This window comes from Salvelinus alpinus, chromosome 1, assembly GCF_045679555.1.
Source record: "Salvelinus alpinus chromosome 1, SLU_Salpinus.1, whole genome shotgun sequence".
Lineage (NCBI taxonomy): Eukaryota > Metazoa > Chordata > Actinopteri > Salmoniformes > Salmonidae > Salvelinus > Salvelinus alpinus.
In genome coordinates, this window is record NC_092086.1 from 41,390,011 (window position 1) to 41,411,226 (window position 21,216).

General features: G+C 46.9%; 1 protein-coding gene across 4 annotated transcripts; it reads right to left on the reverse strand.

The window, feature by feature from the left end:
• Positions 1 to 697: 697 nt before the first annotated feature.
• On the reverse strand, positions 698 to 19,639 carry LOC139532695 (transcription activator BRG1-like). 4 transcript variants are annotated; one of them, XM_071330929.1, is made up of 31 exons: positions 19,221 to 19,639; positions 15,717 to 15,974; positions 15,400 to 15,535; positions 14,244 to 14,669; positions 13,900 to 13,998; positions 13,061 to 13,617; positions 12,207 to 12,380; positions 11,909 to 12,091; positions 11,698 to 11,745; positions 11,211 to 11,341; positions 10,926 to 10,980; positions 10,187 to 10,450; positions 9,885 to 10,048; positions 9,572 to 9,638; positions 9,320 to 9,430; positions 8,948 to 9,190; positions 8,745 to 8,858; positions 8,469 to 8,576; positions 8,253 to 8,339; positions 8,086 to 8,132; positions 7,802 to 7,968; positions 7,371 to 7,534; positions 6,916 to 7,182; positions 6,420 to 6,497; positions 5,981 to 6,199; positions 5,585 to 5,856; positions 5,322 to 5,427; positions 2,619 to 2,720; positions 2,227 to 2,365; positions 1,608 to 1,744; positions 698 to 1,375 (listed from the first exon to the last, which is right to left on the reverse strand). In XM_071330929.1, the coding sequence occupies exons 2-31, from the start codon at positions 15,930 to 15,932 to the stop codon at positions 1,343 to 1,345; spliced, it is 4,914 nt and encodes a 1,637-aa protein (XP_071187030.1). In that variant the 5' UTR covers positions 15,933 to 15,974; positions 19,221 to 19,639; the 3' UTR covers positions 698 to 1,342. The 4 variants fall into 4 exon arrangements, with proteins under 4 accessions (XP_071187030.1, XP_071186857.1, XP_071186940.1 ...); XM_071330756.1 differs by having other exon boundaries at positions 5,322 to 5,430; XM_071330839.1 differs by having other exon boundaries at positions 11,698 to 11,748.
• Between the last annotated feature and the right edge of the window lie 1,577 nt (positions 19,640 to 21,216).

Sequence of the window (21,216 nt, forward strand, 5' to 3'; positions counted from 1 at the left end):
GTCAGAAACTCTGCCATCATGGTTAATGCGGTGACGGTAGCTCTTTAGAGTCACTTAAAATGAGTTAACAAACCATTTGAGGAGAGAACGGACTCTACTGCAGATCCATTCAAAAACATTCTACTGAAAAACGACTTTCCACACACAGAGAAAAAGTATTTGTCCAGGTGTTATGACATGAGCCCAATGCTGGAACAAAGCAGTGTGAGGGGGAGCGGGAAAAAACAGCAGGGTCAATGAGTGACCTGAGGAAGAAGAAACTGGTGTATATCTGAGATCAGAGGCATGGAAGCCCTGGCAGGATCTCACACATGCCCAGAGTAACACTGTTTGAAATACAACTGTGTGAGTGCTACAAGCCTATAAAAGCACTGTGGCCTAAAATACATAATTCATATAATTCAGTTTATCATAGCAAACTAGCATTCATTTAGTGGTCAGCATGTTTACAGTTCAGACTCAAGGAGAAAATCTTCAACCTAAACATCAACAAAACACCTACATTTTCAACCCATGGCTTTTCATCCAGAAGCATTCAGTACTGTTATCTGGTCAAGGTGAGAGGGCCATCTAGTATACATACAAGATAACTACAGTTAGTCAAAGATGGCTTAACAGTTCATTCCATTCAGCACATTTAGGGTACAGCAATCAATCATGTGTAGTGCATAAAGTGAATAAAGACAACAGCAGTGAGGAAAGTTTAATTACGAGACGCCTTTATTGTACTTTTTGGAATCCAGTGACACAGACGTGAGACAGAGTCCCGCCCTTCCCTTCTCACTCGTAGCCGGAGGAAGGCCTAAGGGGGAACGTACCGTTATCTCACTTGTATTCTTAAATTAAACAGAGATATAATAGAACGACACACCCAGGTGCATTTCCACAGACCAAACGACATGCATTCAAGGGACTTAGAAACCACAGCGACTCCGGTCACACAGCTCCATCTCAAAGGAAACAAAACGACAAAACAAACTCACTTAAAAAGTCAGCAAAGTCTCCCTATGGTCCACGATCAGTCTGCTAATCAAACCCTGTCCACCTTAAATCACTTCCAGGAGAAAACAACAAGGCAAAAAGACATACAGTCCAGCTATTCATACCAGGATTGCCTGCTTAAATATGTAAGTGTTTTTTTTGTTTTGTTATGTGTTTTTTTTATTGATGGTGTATTTTAATTATGGAATACATTTCTCTCACTAAAAATCAGCTCATCTAGGTAAAACTAGGCCCCTCTCCACTGGCTTGTCTCCCTGCTATAGAATCTAGGTAAAATATATAAGTTCCAGTCGAGGGTGTCAGTGGGCCGTTGGTCCTCACAGAACAGGAGTGGTTCAGTTCAGTCCTCCTCACTGCCGCTGGCCGAACCCGCCTGGAACAGAAGGCCGAAGAAAAAACACTTAATCCTTCAACCCAATACAACATAGCTTGTTGATCACCAGCCTAGTCTACTGTAGACTAGACTGTAGTGTTAAAGACAATCCCCCCAAAATACTGCTGCTCTGAGTTACATAAGCTAATCAGTGTTGCCAGTGTTGCTGGCTTCGAAAGGAAGCTTAAATTGACAGTTAAGTAGTGTCTCAATGCATTTGTGCGTGTCTTACCTCCTCCTGTTCCTCCTCGCTGTCGTCGTCGCTCACTACAGGTTTGGCCCGGGAGCCACGGCCCCTCCGGCGCTGGCCCTTCCCTCTGCCCTCCTTCTCCTTCCTCCCCAGCTTAATCTTCACCTTCACTGAACGAGCTGAAAGAGGGAGAAAGAAAGAAGAAGCATGGACACAAATCCATGAGTATACAATTCCTCAAAAGTACAACAAATTATTAAATAGTTTAAAGGGGCAATCCCCGATTGCAACATCTATTTTTGGACTTTTCAATTAATGATTTACACCCATTGATTCTTGAAGAATATAAGTTATAAATGCCTCATGAGCTGAGTTAAATTGTCACATTCCACCAGAACCCACAATATAATCTTGTTTTACTCCTTTGTAAACAATGTAATTGTAAACAAACACTGTACAGCCTCAAAACATGGTTAAAACTATAATTATGCATTCATAGCTCAGTCTATGAATTTGAGAGTGGTTTCAACAGCCCCATCAGTCAGCTATTTACCAAACACTGGTGGGGGGAGGGTGGGATGCGTTGTTGTTTGAACGGCAGATTGCCCTTTTAACAGTGGACTATGATACTAAGTGCATATGTAAATACTGTAACACTCACATTCAGACTCAGAGCCTTCGTCCACCTCCTCCTCTTCTTCCTCACTGTCCTCTCCCTCACTCTCCTCCTCCTTCTCCTTTTCAATCTTCTGCCTGACACTGGTGAAGACTGACTGCAGTACGATGGAGTCCTCATAGATCTAGGGGGTGAGAGACGCCACAGAGAAATATAGAAGATGTCAGCAGCAGGGTAACAGGCTACTGTGACATTTCTTCAGAGTATGAGAGGTTCCATTCAATTCACCATAAAAAGGTTGTGACAAGTCTCCTCGGATCTGTAATACATTGGGCTGAAACAGGCCCTCCATATCCCAGCACCCCCACAACGTTGTCTTATCATGCCCAACAACGGTCTGCCCTCCCCTCATTCCCTCCCTGTTGCCAGACACTCACCAGAGAGCCCTCCAGGTTGAAGGTCTGAGCGTTACTACACAGCAGCATCACATCCTTCTCCAGGTCATTCAGGCTGCGGTACTTATGGCCGCGGATCCTCTCCTGGAGGGTAAAAGAGGAGAGGACATCAGAATAGTCATCAGACCAGTAGAGCACAACACAGGACTGAGAAGATCAGGACGAGACAGCTAGATGTGACTTGTCAGTCCCCTAACCTCCCAGAAGGACTATTTTACTGAATGCGATTCCCTAGTCGATTCCCGCGATGTCTAATATTAAAGAAGTCTCGAGGTATTGCTCGCCTGAGGTAGAGTACCTTATGATAAGCTGTAGACCACACTATCTACCAAGAGAGTTCTCATCTATATTAATCGTAGCCGTCTATTTACCACCACAGACCGATGCCGGCACTAAGAACGCAATCAACAAACTCTAAGGCCATAAGCAAACAAGAAAATGCTCATCCAAAAGCGTCGCTTCTAGTGGCAGAGACTTAAATGCAGGCAAACTTAAATCAGTTTTACCAGCATGTCACATCTGCAACCAAAAAACAAAAAAAATTCTAGACCACCTTTACTCCACATACAGAGATTCATACAAAGCTCTCCCCTGCCTTCCATTTGGCAAATCTGACCATAATTCTATCTTCCTGATTCCTGCTTACAAGTTAAAACTAAAGCAGGAAGTACCAGGGACTCGCTCAATACGGAAGTGGTCAGATGACGCGGATGCTACGCTACAGGACTGTTTGCTAGCACAGAGTGGAATATGTTCCCGGGATTCATCCAATGGCATTAAGGAGTATACAACCTCATTCTTCGGCTTCATCAATAAGTGCATCGACGACGTCCCCCCAACAGTGACCGTACGTACCGATCCCAACCAGAAGCAATGGATTACAGGCAACATCCGCATCGAGCTAAAGGCTAGAGCTGCCGCTTTCAAGGAGCGGGACACTAATCCGGACACTTATAAGAAATCCCGCTATGCCCTCAGACGAACCATCAAACAAGCAAAGTGTCAATACAGCATTAAGATTGAATCCTACTACACCGGCTCTGACGCTCGTCGGATGTGGCAGGGCTTGAAAACTATTACGGACTACAACTTTAAACAGGTCAACATTCACAAAGCCGCGGGGCCAGACGGATTACCAGGATGTGTACTCAAAGCATGCACGGACCAACTGTCAAGTGACTTCACTGACATTTTCAACCTCTCCCTGACCGAGTCTGTAATACATACATGTTTCAAGCAGACCACCATAGTCCCTGTGCCCAAGGAAGCGAAGGTAACCTGCCTAAATGATTACAGCCCCGTAGCACTCACGTCGGTAGCCATGAAGTGCTACCCACCTGAAAAAAAGGAACACCTATGTGAGAATGCTGTTCATTGACTACGGCTCAGTGTTCAACACCTTAGTGCCCACGAAGCTCATCACTAAGCTAAAGACCCTGGGACTAAACACCTCCCTCTGCAACTGGATCCTGGACTTCCTGACGGGCCGCCTCCAGGTGGTAAAGGTAGGCAACAATTCGTCTGCCACGCTGATCCTCAACTCTGGGGCCCCTCAGGGGTGTGTACTTAGTTCCCTCCTGTACTCCCTGTTCACCCACGACTCCAACACCATAATTAAGTTGGCTGACGACAACAGTGGTAGGCCTGATCAACAACGATGAGACAGTCTATAGGGAAGATAGGTCAGAGACCTGGCAGTGTGGTGCCAGGACAACAACCTCTCCCTCAACGTGAGCAAGAGAAAGGAGCTGATCGTGGACTACAGGAAAAGGCGGGCCGAACAGGCCCTCATTAACATCGGGCTGTAGTGGAGCGGGTCGAGAGTTTCAAGTTCCTTGGTGTCCACGTCACCAACGAACTATCATGGTCCAAACACACCAAGACAGTCATGAAGAGGGCACGACAAAACCTATTCCCCCTCAGGAGACTGAAAAGATTTGGCATGGGTCCCCAGATCCTCAAAAAGTTATACAGCTGCACCATCGAGAGCATCCTGACCGGTTGCATCACCGCCTGGTATGGCTACTGCTTGGCATCTGACCCTAAGGCGCTACAGAGGGTAGTGTGTACGGCCCAGTACATCAGTGGGCCAAGCTTCCTGCCATACAGGACCTATATAATAGGCGGTGTCAGAGGAAAGCCCATAAAATTGTCAGAGACAACAGTCACCCAAGTCATAGACTGTTTTCTCTGCTACCACACGGCAAGCGGTACCGGAGCGACAAGTCTAGGGTCAAAAGGCTCCTTAACAGCTTCTACCCCCAAGCCATAAGACTGCTGAACAATTAATCAAATGGCCACCGGACTATTTACATTAACCCCCCCCCCCCTTCCCCTCCATTTGTTTTGTACACTGCTGCTACTCACTATTTATTATCTATGTATAGTTACTTCACCTCTACCTACATGTACAAATTACCTCAACTAACCTGTACCCCTGCACACTGACTCGGTACCAGCGCCCCCTGTATATAGCCTCATTATTGTTATTTTATTGTTATTTTTATTACTTTAGTTTATTTGGTAATTATTTTCTTAACTCTTCTTGAACTGCACTGTTGGTTAAGGGCTTGTAAGCAAGCATTTCACGGTAAGGTCTACACTTGTTATATTCGGCGCATGTGACAAATAAAGTTTGATTTGATTTAGTCTTATAACCGATACATTAAAGGGTTAGCGCCATACCTTAATCTTCCTGAAGTCGACAGGTTTGCGGATGAGCTCGTAGTACTCAGGCAGCTCCTTGCGGGATGGCAGCTGGATGAAGACTTCACTCAGCTGGCGCCCATTGCTGCTGTGAAATAGGAGAACAGGGAAACTCCGGGATTAGTCCACCTCAACATGCTCTGCTCTGACCATTACATGACAAAGTAGGTTGTGTTTGTATATGTTGTCATGTGCTGATCTTCACTGAGTTGTCATCCAGACATAGGAGCTCACCAACTCACCCGTCCTTGTACTTGATGACAGTGTCCACCACCTTTTTCATCTTCTTGGTGAGGGATGGGGGGTTAGGGGACAGTTTTTCAGCCGGAGGACGCCCGCGTTTTTTGGCCTTCTTGACCTCCTCATCCTTGTCACGGCTGCGACCACCGCCACCACCGCTGGAGCTGGGCGTGGCTGGGCCGGGCATGTCGTCACGGTCTCGCTTGCGCTTCCGGGTCGTCTTCTTGTGACGCACCTCCTCCTCGAGGTCCTCCAGATTACCGTCCTCTATGGCCTGTTGGAGGGGGAACCACACATCAGCATTGCAGGGCATAGACGATAGAGGACGGTAATCTCAGTTATAGGACTTTCAATTATTAGCTAAAATCTTTTTCAACTACAACAGTTGGATAGCTGACCTTGAGCCACTGCTTCTCTGTGAGTGAGTCGCTGTAGTCCACCTCCTTGCGCTGGCGAGAGCCGCGACCAAATATCTTCTCCTCCTCCTCCTCACAGGTGAGCCGCTCCACCTCGGCATCATCCTTTAGGATCCAGGTGGGCAGCTCGTCATCCTCCATCAGACGGGGCTTTCTCTTGGGGTTGCGGGCGTCCTCACGGCGCCGGTCCAGGTCCATACGCTGGAGGGGAGGTACAGTGTAAGAAAAGAGGAAAAAAACAGTTGAAGAATGGTAGATTTCCATCGTAAGTCTATGTATCGGCCATTTTATCAGACTTGAGGTTGTGTCAAAGCCTCCAACAGGGCAGTCTTCAGTCTAGAGACTGACAGTGAAGCCTCCAGTTGCCTCAAGCAAGACTCAGACTACATTACTGTAAATCTTGAAGAATTATGGGACTGACCATGAACTGGTCAAACTCCTCCTCGCTCCTGGCAATCATCTGGTTGACAGTCTCATCATCAGGCACCTCGTCCTCCTCCTGTAGACAATAGAAAGGGTGAGCACAGGGCTGTTAGTGGTGCCTCAGTCTCTGAACTAGAATTCTTGAATGCTTATCAGTTATGTTAGTATCATATAAAGTGCATTGTAACATGTAGCGCGTGATGTATTGGAGTGAATATCCTACAATACGTGTGATGCATACGTCTACCAGAAAACCACTGCTCCTACTAACTGTATAGATAGTAGCCGTCCTAGCTGGAAGTCTGTTCTATGTTATTGAAAAAGAGCTTCATTAAATAAATTAAAAAAAAAAATTTTTTTAAGAAAGCAGGAAGAGGAGAAGAGGAAACCAAACCTAAAAAAAGGAACAGCCCCTAAATTCAGAAGGTAGAGAAAAAAAAGGAAAGAAAGGTTAAATGGTAGGGAGGCGTGTGGGTGGACGTGATCACACCCACCAACGCCCCCCCAGCGCGCCAGCCCCCTGGGGCCCCGACCTCGTCCTGTTCCTCATGCTCCAGGATGGCCTGCAGGAAGGCACGGCGCTCATGACTCGACGACTTCTGGTCGAACATGCCGGCCTGGATGACCTTCTGGTCCACATTCAGCTTGTACTTGGCCGCCGCCAGGATCTTCTCCTCCACACTTTGAACGGTGCAGAGACGCAACACACGCACCTCGTTCCGCTGCCCGATACGGTGGGCTCTGTCCTGGGCCTGCAGGTCCTGTACAAGGGAGGGAGAGAGAAAGAGAGTGGTGAGTGATCAGAGTTAGGGGAAGGGTCGGAGTTGGCTATGTTACCTCACAAAATCACCTCAATAGCCACTAATCCCAGCTGTTTTCTAAATATATATCAATAACTCCAGTGAGATTCCTAGATCATAACACTACAGTAGAGGGTAATGAGCTGAACCTGATGTGGGTTCCAGTCGGAGTCAAAGATGACCACAGTGTCAGCAGACTGAAGGTTGAGGCCCAGCCCGCCGGCCCTGGTGCTGAGCAGGAACACAAAGTACTGAGAGTCGGGGTCATTGAAGGTCTTCAAAAGCATCCCACGATCCTCAGCCTTAGTGGTTCCTATGGACAAAGACCAATGGTGTTAGTTACCAGTTTCCACAGAACAACAGCAGGAGGGATTTGCAAATAACATGAGCTCGTGAACGTACATCAGCCTCCCCACATCACAATGTTGAGCCATTGTGTTCTAGTAAACTGCATACTGTAAGTACAAAACAAATCCTACACATAGTTCTGTATTTCTCATAGTACAAAATACTTCTGGAATTTGTCTTGAATTCATTTTCCCAGCACCAGACTAAATCACTTTCCTATCCCGCCTCTCACCGTCCAGACGCAGGTACTTAAAGTTGCGCCAGCCAAAGTAGTCCTCCATGATGGTCATGGTGGAAGTCATCTGACAGAAGAGCAGGACCTTGTGGTTGGTGACCATCAGCTTGGGCAGGATACGGTCTAGCAGCTCAAACTTCCCAGCTGCGCGGTACAGGTCAGGTCTGGAGGGAGCAGGGGACGAGAACAGAGGGGTGGATGAGGGAACGCACCACACATAGTAAGATCAACCACAAGACCATGAAGCGTCAACATGCAACGTCAGCAGAAGATTTGCTTACCCAGACACTACACCTCCAGTGAATCCCAAATGCTCAGAGAAGGACTCCTGTGAACAGACGAGTCACAACTATTCGGTTAAAATGAGAAGCTTTAACCACAATCTTACACTTCAGTCAACATCTCTTCTCAATTCATGGAAGAGTTGAGGTAGGCCCTTGCACTGTACCTCGATCTGCTGGAACATGTAGGGATGGTTACAGATCTTCCTCAGCTGCATGATGGTGTTCATCAGGGTCTTGGTGCCTCCTTTACCCTGAAACACAACACTCTGCCACTTAGTCATCCTGTAGTACCCATCTAAACAGCCCAGTATAACTGACCCCCTGTCAGTTGTTAGGGGGTGTATGGAGAGCAGTGACGGGGGTTCTCTACTCCTCCTTACCTTCTTGTCTTTCTCAGAGCCGTCGGTGAGCAGCACACCCTTAGCCTGCATGTGTCTGTACAGCACTCTCTGCAGGGCCGACATGTCACACTTGATCACATACTCCACCTGGGGCACACACACACACACACACACACACACACACACACACGGAGAGAACAGGTTAAAACATTGCATTGATTGGACAGATATGAGTTTAAAGTACTGAAAAAAATCAATTGATTGATCTTTATTGTCCTTGGAGACTGAAAGCCAAGTGATTGACAGGAGTCAGACCTTCTCAGGCAGCTGGGACTCCACTTCCTTTTTCAGTCTGCGCAGCAGGAAGGGGCGTAGCACTTTGTGCAAACGACGGATAATCAGGATGGTCTCTTCCTCGTTCAGATCCACCTAGGTTCGAGAGAGAGGGGGGTATGAGTCCAGCCATGATGACCCCAATGTCTCCAAAACACCCCCCTCCACAGCCCTGACTAACTCACCTTCTCTCCTGTCATGGCGAAGGGGGCGTTGAACCACTGCTCGAAGGTTGTGCAGGACTTGAAGATGGTCGGCAGCAGGAAGTTGAGCAGGGCCCAAAGCTCCGGCAGCTTGTTCTGCAGCGGGGTGCCGGTCAGCAGCAGACGCCGCGGGGCCAGGTAGTGGGTGTTCAGAACCACAGTCAGCTTACAGTGGTGGTTTTTCATACGGTGGCCCTCGTCCACTATCATGTACTTCCATCGCAGCTGAGAGGGAAAGAGTACAGTGGCGTGAGAAGTTGAAATGGAAGTTTTCATAGGTTTACCTGTCTGACTAGGGACATTTCTAAGGCGGTGTATAATTGCACAGGGTGATTTGAAGAGGTGGGTCCCTACCTTAGCCAGCACTTGCTTGTCTTTGATGATGTACTCGTAGGTGGTGAGCAGTACGTTGAACTTGCCGCTGCGCAGGATGGGGAGGAATGCCCGGCGAGCTTGTGGTGAGCCCTGGACATAGACATAGTAGAACACACATCAATTTTACATCTACAGAACACTATAATCAAAGGATATTCACATGTACATGCGGACCACCTACTACGCAATTGTCAAACTTCACCCTGGAAGAAGCGTTGAAGGGCTACTCACTTTGTAAGAGACTTTCACCACAGATGGAGCCCACTTATCAAACTCATACACCCAGTTGGACAGAGTTCTGAAAACAAAGACGGGAGATACATTTATAAACATATACTTTCTCTGTCCACCTCAAGGTCGCACTGACATAACACAAGGCAAAAATACCCATGACTGTGGAAAATACCCATAACAGCCCTTCTGCGCTTGTATCTGTATAATTACAGGAGAACATCTCGATTGAAACAACAGAAATAGTGCATCAGTCCCGGTCTATAAAGGAGCAGAGAAGTGACTAGAGGAAAGGAGAGGCAGAGGGACTCACGAGAGGGGCACGATGATGAGGAAGGGGCCGTTGATGCGCTTGTGCTCCATGAGGTAGGTGATGAGGCCGATGGTCTGGATGGTCTTGCCCAGACCCATCTCATCAGCCAGGATCCCATTCAGGTTGTTGTTGTACAGAGACACCAGCCACTCCAAGCCCTTGATCTTAGATGTGAGGGGGACACAAACCAGTCATTCTACTGTCTCACAAGGTCATCAGGTGTGCGTCATCTCTTCTTTTTTGACACGTTACTTCTTGTAAGCATTGTGAAAGGTAATGAAACACATGGGTAGACTGTGCACCTGGTAATGTTTGAGCTGCCCGTTGACCAGCAGTGTGGACTGTTTGTCCACCGTCTCAGTGACGGCGTGGGCCACAGCGTAGTAAGACTGCAGGCCTCGGGCGAACGCCGCCTCGGCACTGTTATACTCATCATCCACATCCTGCTTGGCTCCCTCGATGATGTAGCGGACGTCGACCTCAGACACGTCCTCTGTGTCGGGGTCTGGGATCTTCTTTTTCTCCTCAGTGGGAGCCTGGGAGGGCTGGGGCTCCTCCTCTTCCTCCTGAGGGGTGCGGAGCAAGAGGATGGACTCAGATACAGATGCCACACAGCCTGGCTCAAATTGTCTCAGCCAAGGTCAAGTCAAAAGACATGTTATCGAATCGGAATAAAATATTCTTTATGGAAACTAGAACACGGCTTGTCCCATGAACTGGTCAGGATTAAGATTAACCTGGAAAAGATCTCTGTTCCAGTAAAGATATTTACAGCACAATATGTTTTGATTTACATTAATATAAGCTTCATAGTACACAATGCAGAGAAAAGGTTACATTAGTTTGGGCTTGGCAATGGCCCAGTTTCTGATAGCCCAAGGCGAGAGTGGTACGCCTCTGAACAGACTCCACACGCAAGGTCTCATCCACGGCGGTCTGCGTACATTTATTTAAAGGTGACTTGAGGTTTACGATATACATATATTAGAGGGGAAAGTGGGGGGTAAGGAGAGAGCATTGCGGTCTCTGTAAGGTACATACCTCCTCTTCCTCTGAGCCACTGTCCTCGCTGTCTGAACGAGGAGCCACTTCATACCTGCAGGAGAAAAGTTAAAATGATTAGTTGTGATGCCTGATGTCATTGTTTTGAGATGACAGTGTTTATGTACTTATGGCTAAGCAACAGTGTGAAAGGCATTTAGAATTGTACAATGTTCATTCTTTCCAAAGGAAAATGGTATTTCACATTGCTCAGGCTCTCGTGTCGTCATTATTCCCACAGTCGGGTAAACATGCGTGTCTCCTAGCAAGCTCTGTTTAACTGACCCAGGGTTCATCTCCAGCCAGGTGTCCAGCTGGCCAGCCCGGGGCGCGTCCAGCCCCGTCAGGATCTTCCCACTGTCTACATGGATCACCTTCACAGGCAGGTCACTCATCTGACTGGTCTCATCCAGAGGCTGAGAGTGGAAGAGGGAGTGAGTGAGAAATTGACTGGAAACTGTGTGATATTACTTGTCAATATGATAATTTCATGGTAAATTAAACAAGTATTCCTGTGGCCTTGTGAAAAACAGGGAGCCTGGAAACAATGCTACTTTTCAGTTTCTTATCAACACCTCATGAGGCAAATGGCCTATTACCAGACATGAAAAGGTCCTATTAGTTAAAATGTTGAGTGACGGGGCTTACATTCGTTCATTATATTGTTCTTCATGAACTGATGGCAGAGAAGATGACTTTGTCAAAAATCTTGGGGGGGAATTATTGTCTGGATTTTATCAGACCAAATCTTTCACTGGGATCTGAAACTCACCTCTCCGTCGGGTCCCAGGGCAGGAGGCTGGCCCTCCCCACTCTCTGGCTTCTAGGGAACATGAACATCAATTTCTCATATTGCAATGACAGGCTCAACAATGGAAACACGGGGGGCTGCATATCGCAGTAAAACACAAGGTAACACAATACAACAAATGGAACTTCAGAAAGATGCACTTTCAACATTTGTCCTTGGCCTCATTCTTTACCTTCTTCTTCTTCTTCTTCTTTTTCTTCTTCTTCTTCTTGTCCTTGAGGGCCTGATCAGCCTTGTGGGCTCTGACCAGATCGGTGAGGTTGGCCACGTACTCGTCTGTCTGCTGCAGCAGGTAGGCCAGACGCTTGTCTTTCTTCTGGTCAATGAGCTTACGGTAGCCCTCCTCATCTTCAGCCTAGGGAAGGACACACACATTGACGAAAGGTGTTAGAGGCATTGGGTGTGAGAGTAGATCTATGGCTATTTAATAGTGAGTGTGTAAACGAGCACGCAGCTGTGTGGTCACTCACCATCAGCCTACTCATTCTCTCCTTCTCAATGCGCTCGTTCTCCTTCTTCTGCTCGCGCTCAGTGTTGGCGTGGTAGGTGGCCACAGCTTTGGTGGCCTTCTGGAGCTTGGCTGTGATGGAGCGGTGGTACTCCTTGAAGTCTTTAGCATGCTGCAGGATGCTGTTAAGGTATTCCTATACAAAAACCTCAGAATATTAGTGTCTATACAATACAACGCAAAGCACTGGAGGTCTTACAAGAATGTGAGGATCACCTGACATCTAGATTGTGAACTTCAGTCCCGACCCCTCTGTGTACCCGGCGGTTCTGTCCCGACCCCTCTGTGTACCCGGCGGTTCTGTCCCGACCCCTCTGTGTACCCGCCGGTTCTGCCCCGACCCCTCTGTGTACCCGCCGGTTCTGCCCCGACCCCTCTGTGTACCCGCCGGTTCTGCCCCGACCCCTCTGTGTACCCGCCGGTTCTGCCCCGACCCCTCTGTGTACCCGCCGGTTCTGCCCCGACCCCTCTGTGTACCCGCCGGTTCTTCCCCGACCCCTGTGTACCCGCCGGTTCTGCCCCGACCCCTCTGTGTACCCGCCGGTTCTTCCCCGACCCCTCTGTGTACCTGCCGGTTCTGCCCCGACCCCTCTGTGTACCTGCCGGTTCTGTCCCGACCCCTCTGTGTACCTGCCGGTTCTGCCCCGACCCCTCTGTGTACCTGCCGGTTCTGCCCCGACCCCTCTGTGTACCTGCCGGTTCTGCCCCGACCCATCTGTGTACCTGCCGGTTCTGTCCCGACCCCTCTGTGTACCTGCCGGTTCTGTCCCGACCCCTCTGTGTACCTGCCGGTTCTGTCCCGACCCCTCTGTGTACCTGGTGTTTCTGGCGTCGTTTACGCTCCTGTTCAATCTTTTGTTGCTTCTCCAGTTTCTCTGTGATGCGGGCCTCGCGGAGGGACTGGCGCTTGCTGCGCTTGTAGGCCTTAGCGTTGAGGGCCGTCTCCAGGGCCGTGTCACGACGCATACAGACCACTACCTCCTGACGCAGCTGTCTCTGGAAATTTAGCAGCCTCAGGGCCTTGAGCTCGATGTTGGCTTTGGTGCGCAGGTCTCCGGCCAGAGACCCTGGTAGATGCTCCAGCTCCTGGATACGGTGGGTGATACGAGCCTGCAGCCTGTACTCTCTCTCCTGGAGGATCTCCACTGGGTCCAGACCACGGGGCTTCTGGATGGGCGTGATGCGGTTCTGTTTCTGGTGCAGCACCATAGGTGGGGGCTGGGGGGGCTGCCCAGGGGATTGGGTCTGGGGGGGCATGACCGGGGAAGCAGCAGGGGGCACGGAGGGTGGAGCAGGGGAGGGTCTGCCAGTGGGCTGAGGGGGAATCAGCTTCTGGGGGGCACTGGATGGAGCAGCAGCATTCACCATGGGCCCTAGAACATACGGCATTGAAAGAGTTATTAGTTCTACCATCCCACAGAGTGTTTTGGTGCAATGATTATGTGTTCAATATGTGTGTATTACTTGTTTAATTTTTATTTAACTAGGCAAGTCAGTTAAGAACAAATTCTTATTTACAATGACGGCCTACCCTTGTGATAGGTCTGGTGAAATTATCAGCACAGGAAAGAGAAGAACATGGACTAAAAACACTACAGACTAGTGCCCTCTCACACACAGGTGAATCACTGCCCAGGGGTCAAGCTGAGGCTCACCTTCGGGCCATTGTTTAGGGGGTCCATTGGTGGGCTGTCCCTGCATACCAGGGGGAACACCTGAGGGTCCTGGAGGAGGCATGTTTGGGCCTACCATTCCTGCAAGATTACATTAGATATGATCAGACACTACCTGGGCATTCATGCCTACTGAAGTCTAGTTAACGTAGAAAATGGTGCCTGAGCCGAGAGCACGTGTTTAAGTTTCACCACCAGGTGTCCCTGTTCAGCATTCAAAGTATTTATTTTATTTGTTTGAGACAGACAGCATTTGTGTGTCATTCATAAGGTTGCAGAACTCATTGACAGACTGTGTAGCATAAACTTGTACATTCCCCCCTCACCAAGTTGTCTGTTGTAGTTTGCTGGTGGATGTCCAGGCCCCGCCCCAGGCCCAGAGGAAGGTGGCATGTTGGGCATCCCTGGCTGCTGCTGCATCCCTGGCATGGGCCTCTTGCCCTGCACAGCCATCTGCAGGTGGTCTGGCAGGGGCTGGCTGCGAGCCAGCATCTTGTAGGCCATGATCTGGGCCCTGAGCTGGTGCAGCTGGTTTTGGTTGAAGGGGGTGGGTCCACCCGGCCCAACCCCGCCTGGCCCAGAACTACCACTCGGACCTGGGACCCCAACGCGGTTCTGCTGGCCCATGGACTGGGGGTCACCGCTCTCCATGGGGACACCTGGGCCAGAGGGCATCATGGGGCCGGGGGGAGGGCCGTTGGCTGGCACAGGGCTGGGAGAGTGCTCAGAACCCCCCAGTGGAGAGGGGTAGCCTGGGGAGGAGACAACAGCACAGGTGAGAAAAGTCATCTTCCCTGGGAATGGTAGGGCATGACTGTCCCTTTAACAGTAAGAAACTGATTTGAATGACCAATAAAATGGCTAGATACATTGAAAATGGTGGCGAAATGGATGCTAACAGACCAGAAGAAATGTTAACCATATCCAGACTGGTATTATGATTATGAGCTGGACTGTCTAAACAAACACTTTACAAATCAGTCTCTAACAGACATGCACACATTACAGCTGAGCCTCGCCCTCTGTCACACCAGTCAATACAGGATAGAAGAGTGAACAGAAAAACACCCTCTCCTGTGTTACAGTATTTCAACAGCCCCTCGGTCTCCCTGTCCCTCTCTCCTTGGTGACTGAGTAGTTTTGTAGCAGACAGCTGCCACCGTCATTGTCTGAAAGGGGAAGCCTCATGCCCCGCCCCTCCACTGAGCGTCTGCTGCTCACGCTACCCAACAAAACGACAGAAGTGAAAGAGGAGAAACTAGCTGGTTGAGTTCACAGTACAAGTGCACACAAGTCTACACGAGTTAGCATTCTCTTTTCAGCTAATCAGCTTTAAAAACAATTGTGCTTAACTCTAAAATCATAAGCACCATATTTAGATCATATGGAAAGCTAATAAGTTAACCTTTTGTGTAAAGCTCCTTCAATAACAGAGTCAATGTTTCCTCTATCCAATCTAATCAGTACCCCATGGTATGGTACCTTGGGAATGTTGATCCATGGGGCTAGGAGGGGGTCCCATTCCAATGTGGCCTCCACCTGGTCTCATGCCCATGCTCTTCATTGGTCCATAGCGAGGGTCATCAGACATGCCCTTCTCATGCATGCCTTCCATAGGCTGGGAGAAGACAATACACATTAATACATTGACATAAGAATGTCCTACTTAGATAGCACATACATTTCTTAGGTACAGTAATGGAAGAATAGATTAATGCAAAAAAAGTATAATGAAATGGTACTGCAGACCATAGCAGACATTTTACATACATTACAGTTATGCCCATTTTCTGTCTTACTTTGTGCATCTGATGCATATTCTCCTGAGGATATCCTGAGGGCCCCTGTTGTGGGTGGGAGTGTCCAGAGGCTGGGGGACCTGGGCTGGGTCCCATCATGCTATGAGCAGAGCCCGGGGAAGGGCTGGGGCCCATCATTGCTCCTGGAGAAGGCCCCGGTCCTGGGGAGGGGCCCGGCCGAGGCGTCCCTCCCATGGGGGGGTCTGGGGTGGACATCTCTCAGCCGAGTCTGAGAATTTGACAGCACCAAGCTCCACTCTGCAGAGAGGACAAATTACAAATGATACTGAGCAAATTGTTTTTGACAATTTCGCAATATTTGTTTGCGTTAGTTGGCTGTACCTGCACCAAATCTCCAGTGGTTTTCCTTCATAGCTTGTTTTCCATGATCTTTTTAAATAGGGAGGCTTTTTTGTTGCAATTTTATTTCCATGATGGATCAAAAAACATGTTTTCTCATGACTCCTGTCCCTCTGCAGCAGACATATGGTATTATAATTGGATTTTAAGGCACGTATGAATATCCTGCGTAATATAATATTTGTGTCATTATCACAAATCAACTGCATTATACTTAAATACTTCAACGTCAACGAGTAAAATGGCTCTTTGGCTAGCTTTTGCTACAGCATTTATCAATGAGCGTTAGGATTCTAGCTAACAATTGATGCATCCAAAATAGTTATTTTGCAAAGACAACGAAATATAATCTCAGCGACTTTTCAAGCAAGAATCAAAACATCATTGTAAGCGTATGAAAACGTAAATCTTGGCTGTTGAATGGGCGCAGATGGCAACAGATTCTTACTGCAGCCAAGAGTCACGCGCATCTGCGTGTAACGCTAGTGCTTCATGTACTGTAAAAGGGTCTATAGAATCATGAGAATCACAATAAATATTGTATCGGCACCTAAGTATCGTAATATTGTATCGTGAGGTCCCTGGCAATTCCCAGCCCTGGTGCGTACCAGATGATCTCTATGTAGCCATCATCCACAAATGGACTTTGTGTTCTCTGAGCTTTGGGTTCTCGGGTGTGCCCAAATGACCCAAAATACACCAGCTGGTCTGAATAACAAGATCCAATTCCCAAGATAGCCTTTTTGTAGTCATTTGAGTATGGTTTGTGTTAATATGCACACCTGGCACAAATATACACAAGTAGGATTAGGGGGAAAAAGTAGAAAATAAGACACCAGACTGATAGAACCTGAAAGCACAGTTCACACATCTCCTGAGTTAGTTTATTTATTTTCTGCTTCAGTCACAAGGTGGCTCATTTTGTCAAGATAATTAGCCCAAGCATTCTCAACTTAAGACAAAAGTGTGCGTGTAGGCAACAACACATCCGCCACACTGACTCTCAACATGGGCCCCCCCCAGGGGTGCGTGCTTAGTCCCCTCCTGTACTCCCTGTTCAGCCACGACTGCATGGCCGAACACAACTCCATTAAAGAATATGGTCCACTCCACACACCAACACAGTCTCGAAGGCACGACAATGCCTCTTCCCCCACAGGACGCTGAAAAGATTTTGCAAGGGCCCTCAGATCCTCAAAAAGTTATACTGCTGCACCATTGAGAGCATCTTGACTGGCTGCATCATCGCTTGGCATCCAAATGCAAGGCACTAAATAGGGTAGTGTGTAAGGCACAGTACATCACAGGGGCCGACATCCCTGAATTCCATGACCTCTATGCCAGGCAGGGTCAGAGGAAGGCCCTAGAAATGGTCAGACTCCAGCTACCCAAGTCATAGACTGTTCTTTCTGCTACTGCATGGGAAGTGGTACCAACATGCCAAGTTTGGAACCAACAGGACCCTTAACAGTTTCTACCCCCAAGCCATAAGACTGCTAAATAGTTAACCAAATAGCTACACAGACTGTCTGCATTGACCCCCTTCAGCACTAACTCCGACTCATCATATACACTGCTGCTACTTATTATTTATCCTGTTGCCTAGTCACTTTACCCCTACTTATTTGTACATAGCTATCTACCTCAATTCCCCCGTACCCCTGCACATTGACTCGGTAGGGGTACCTCGTGTATATAGCCATGTTATCGTTACTCATTGTGTATTTTGGCTATTCGTCATATTATTTTTTATATTTTTCTCCACATTGTTGGGAAGTTAGTCTACATCTGTTCGTTATATGAAGCACTTGATTTGTTGAAAGACACCTACCTAAAGACCTCTTGATGATTACAGGAAGTGCCCCGCCTTTGATAATACAACCTATATCATAAATAAATTATAAATGGTTTACTTTTATTAATAATTGCTTTACTGGAATATAATAATTGCACATAGATTGTTGGACAGAAATATGCTCCAATGACAAAAAAATGTTCTTCCAGTGTGTGGCGATAGACAGAATGAGGGGAGTTCTTGCTTGGAAACCTTACACTCAGACGAGGTGATTCGGATGATGCTGCCCAGCAGCAGCTGCATGCATAAGAAGAACCCCCATACACTCCCGACAGAATAAACAACATAAAAGGTAAACAGCAACCATGATGTGTGGGTAAAGTTGTCGACATCATGACATTCATGTTAGTGAGACGAATAACGTTATAGCTAGCTATTTAAACGATTGAGAGTGGAATCTATTGTCGTTCCTCCTCACTAGATATTGTTATGTTAACAGTTATGTCCAAGGAGTGATGCATTCTCTTTGGTGAGACAGTAGTAGCTTGATACTGTAAACCCTGCTACCGGCGACTTGACTTAAACTAGCTAGCTTTAGTAAAACACGGATATTTAGCTAACTAGTGGGACATAGTTGCCGGTTGCAGTTGGTAATCGTAGCAATTGAATTACGGTAGCTAACTAATTAATTAAAGACTTCGTTAACTACTTGCTAAATATTTAGTTATAGAAGTTAACTAACCAACGTTATAAAAAAACAGTTAACGGATGCTAAGCTAATGTGGTGTACGGTGTAGTTAGCATAGCTTGACTTGGCTAGAAAGCTAGCTATGTATAGTAACTCAGTTCCGTTTACAACACAGGTTAGAAACAATTCACTCATGTGATGTGCTAACAAATATTATTTTCTAGTTACACAATAAATGTGTATAAAATGAAAACTAAAAAAAACTAAGAAACACTGCCAGACAGTTGGCTAACGTTAGCTGGTATAGTCTCTACTAGCCGAACATGCTGTCGTAACAAAATGTATGGTGAGAATTGGGTTATTTTGCTGACTTTGGAGATACAGCAAGAGAGTAAAAGTTAAATAATAATTTCAGTTGATTGATCCAACCTGCAGCCCGTACCCCCGCTCTAGCTAGACTGTTACATTTACAAAAAACACAATTCATTAATTTCACTCTGCCGCCAGTCTGCATTGCAGACAAGACTAATAAATGTTCGTCTAGAGGCTAACGTTCCTTCCAACGATAAACAAAAGAAAGAAACTGAAATTACGTATCAATAATCTGTTTAAGGATACCATCGACGAAGTCTTAAAAATACAACTTTTGAATCTGACTTACATTGAAATCACCCTTCGCCGATAGGTCCCTTCGATTTCCAACGCTAGCCAGAAACAAAGAGCGACCTAGCCTGTTAGCATTTTTTCTCTCACCACCCCCAATTCTCGTCTGATTGTATCGCCAAGGAACGGCCTTCACTACAGCAACCGTGATACAAGAGCGCCCCCCCTACACGTTCATCCCCATGAACGACTGGAAAATCAACGCATGCCCAGTCTAGGCCCCATTGCAGAGAAGAATGCGGACGAAGTATGTCGACGTGGGGGATGGGTGTACAAGTTATTTACATGTAGTAAAATAAGATAATGAGGGATCCTTGTTGATAGTAGTCATTGACAGTAACAATGAAATCAATTGAGCTCCGTTTACATACATTTTTCTGCCTGAATAAAATGTGCAATGTCAAAAAAGCATTTGCCGATATCCACACTAGCTTTTTTTATTTAACTAGGCAAGTCAATTAGAACAAATTCTTATTTACAATGACGGCCAAACCCGGACGACACTGGGCCTATTGTGCCACCCTATGGGACTCCCAATCACAGCCAGTTGTGATACAGCCTGGATTTGAACAAGGGTGTCTGTAGTGACGCCTCTAGCACTGAGATGTAGTGCCTTAGACCGCTGCGCCACTCGGGCTCGCCACTCAGTAGATAGGCCTGGTCCTTCAGCAAATGACTTGTGCGAGAATGATACTATAAAGACACAGAAGAGCCTTGTCTAGAATAACCCCAGAGCTGCAAAATAGAAAGTAAACATGATTTAGGCTAGGCTTATTCCACTATCTAAATATGTGTGTTATTTAACGGACATATAATTGCATAATTTATTTTTATAGCCACATGGGGCTACTGTAGTGATCATGTAACCTAATGAATCACACCTTTTCCAGTATTTGGGAGCACGGACTGTAGGCCTTATATTAGGCATTTTGACTGTTGTATTTGTGAATTCCAACCTGTATGTAGGCTTGTTATAGCCATTTGCATTGCACAACCCCATCACACAGAGGCTATATCCATATCAAATAACGAGACAAAACAAAATATTAAGTGTTGGCTATTAAGTGTTGTCTTGAGCGGAATAGCCAAGGGGTCCCAAATGGTCAAGACTATCTATAGCCTATTCTTACTGCCAGATCTGTTTTCTCTATCAGCCACTGCATTTGCTTCTTCAACTATTTTGTTTAAAATGTATTCAGAGGCTATATTTAGAGGCCTGTGAGCTAGGGTCTCTTTTTAAAGGAGAGGCCTATAATAAAAACAGTAATAAAACACAAATAGAATCCTACAATTATTCCGCAAGACACCAGTACCAAAATTATAGCCTACATTGCAATGCCTACAAGTTGATGGCCCATTGTTTTATTTGGATAGGCCTAAATTAAACATTGAATTATTAAAATGATAGGCAACTTGAGAATTTAGATACTTTTGAATACACACATGGATTTCAATAAACAAACAGATAAGACTGTTCTATTCTCTTTGATTTAGTTCCTATTGCAACTCAGATCATAGAATGGATGACATACTGACTGACTGGCTGAACTGAATGAAGGATGAATTAAATGTTGAAATATGTTGGAATGAGTTGCACACATCGTGCATGCTCTGTACTTTATTTGGCTAGTAGGCAAATAGGCCTAGATTAGGGTATAATGACTATGGCTGCATGCCTCCAGAAGGGCATCTTCTGAGGCTGAGGGGTGCTTTTCCAAAGGCGCATAGTGCTGTGGTATTGCATGGAGATCACAAGCTCTTCAACTGGGCAGCAGTTTCACAATGGAGGGAATAGCCTACACGGAGACTACTTAAGACCACTGCAACAGAGTTATTGTAAAGTGTGGGAATAAGATCAAACATCTATATTTCATTATTCCTGGTATATACTACTGGTTATGATTGCAGACAGAGAATGGGATGGTGCAGTACTAATTAGTCATATGTTGATAAGGTGCGTGCATGGGGATGTCCACGTCACCCAGAGATATGCC

Bases quoted from the DNA above. Each gene is read 5' to 3' on its own strand.
- LOC139532695 (XM_071330668.1), bottom strand. From the start codon at position 15,932: ATGTCCACCCCAGACCCCCCCATGGGAGGGACGCCTCGGCCGGGCCCC. The intron at 10,981-11,210 runs GTCAGTTAAACA...TTTCTCCTGCAG, and splicing joins TGGCTGGAGATGAACCCTGG to GTATGAAGTGGCTCCTCGTT. The intron at 2,366-2,618 runs GTGAGTGTCTGG...CTCACCCCCTAG, and splicing joins TCAACCTGGAGGGCTCTCTG to ATCTATGAGGACTCCATCGT.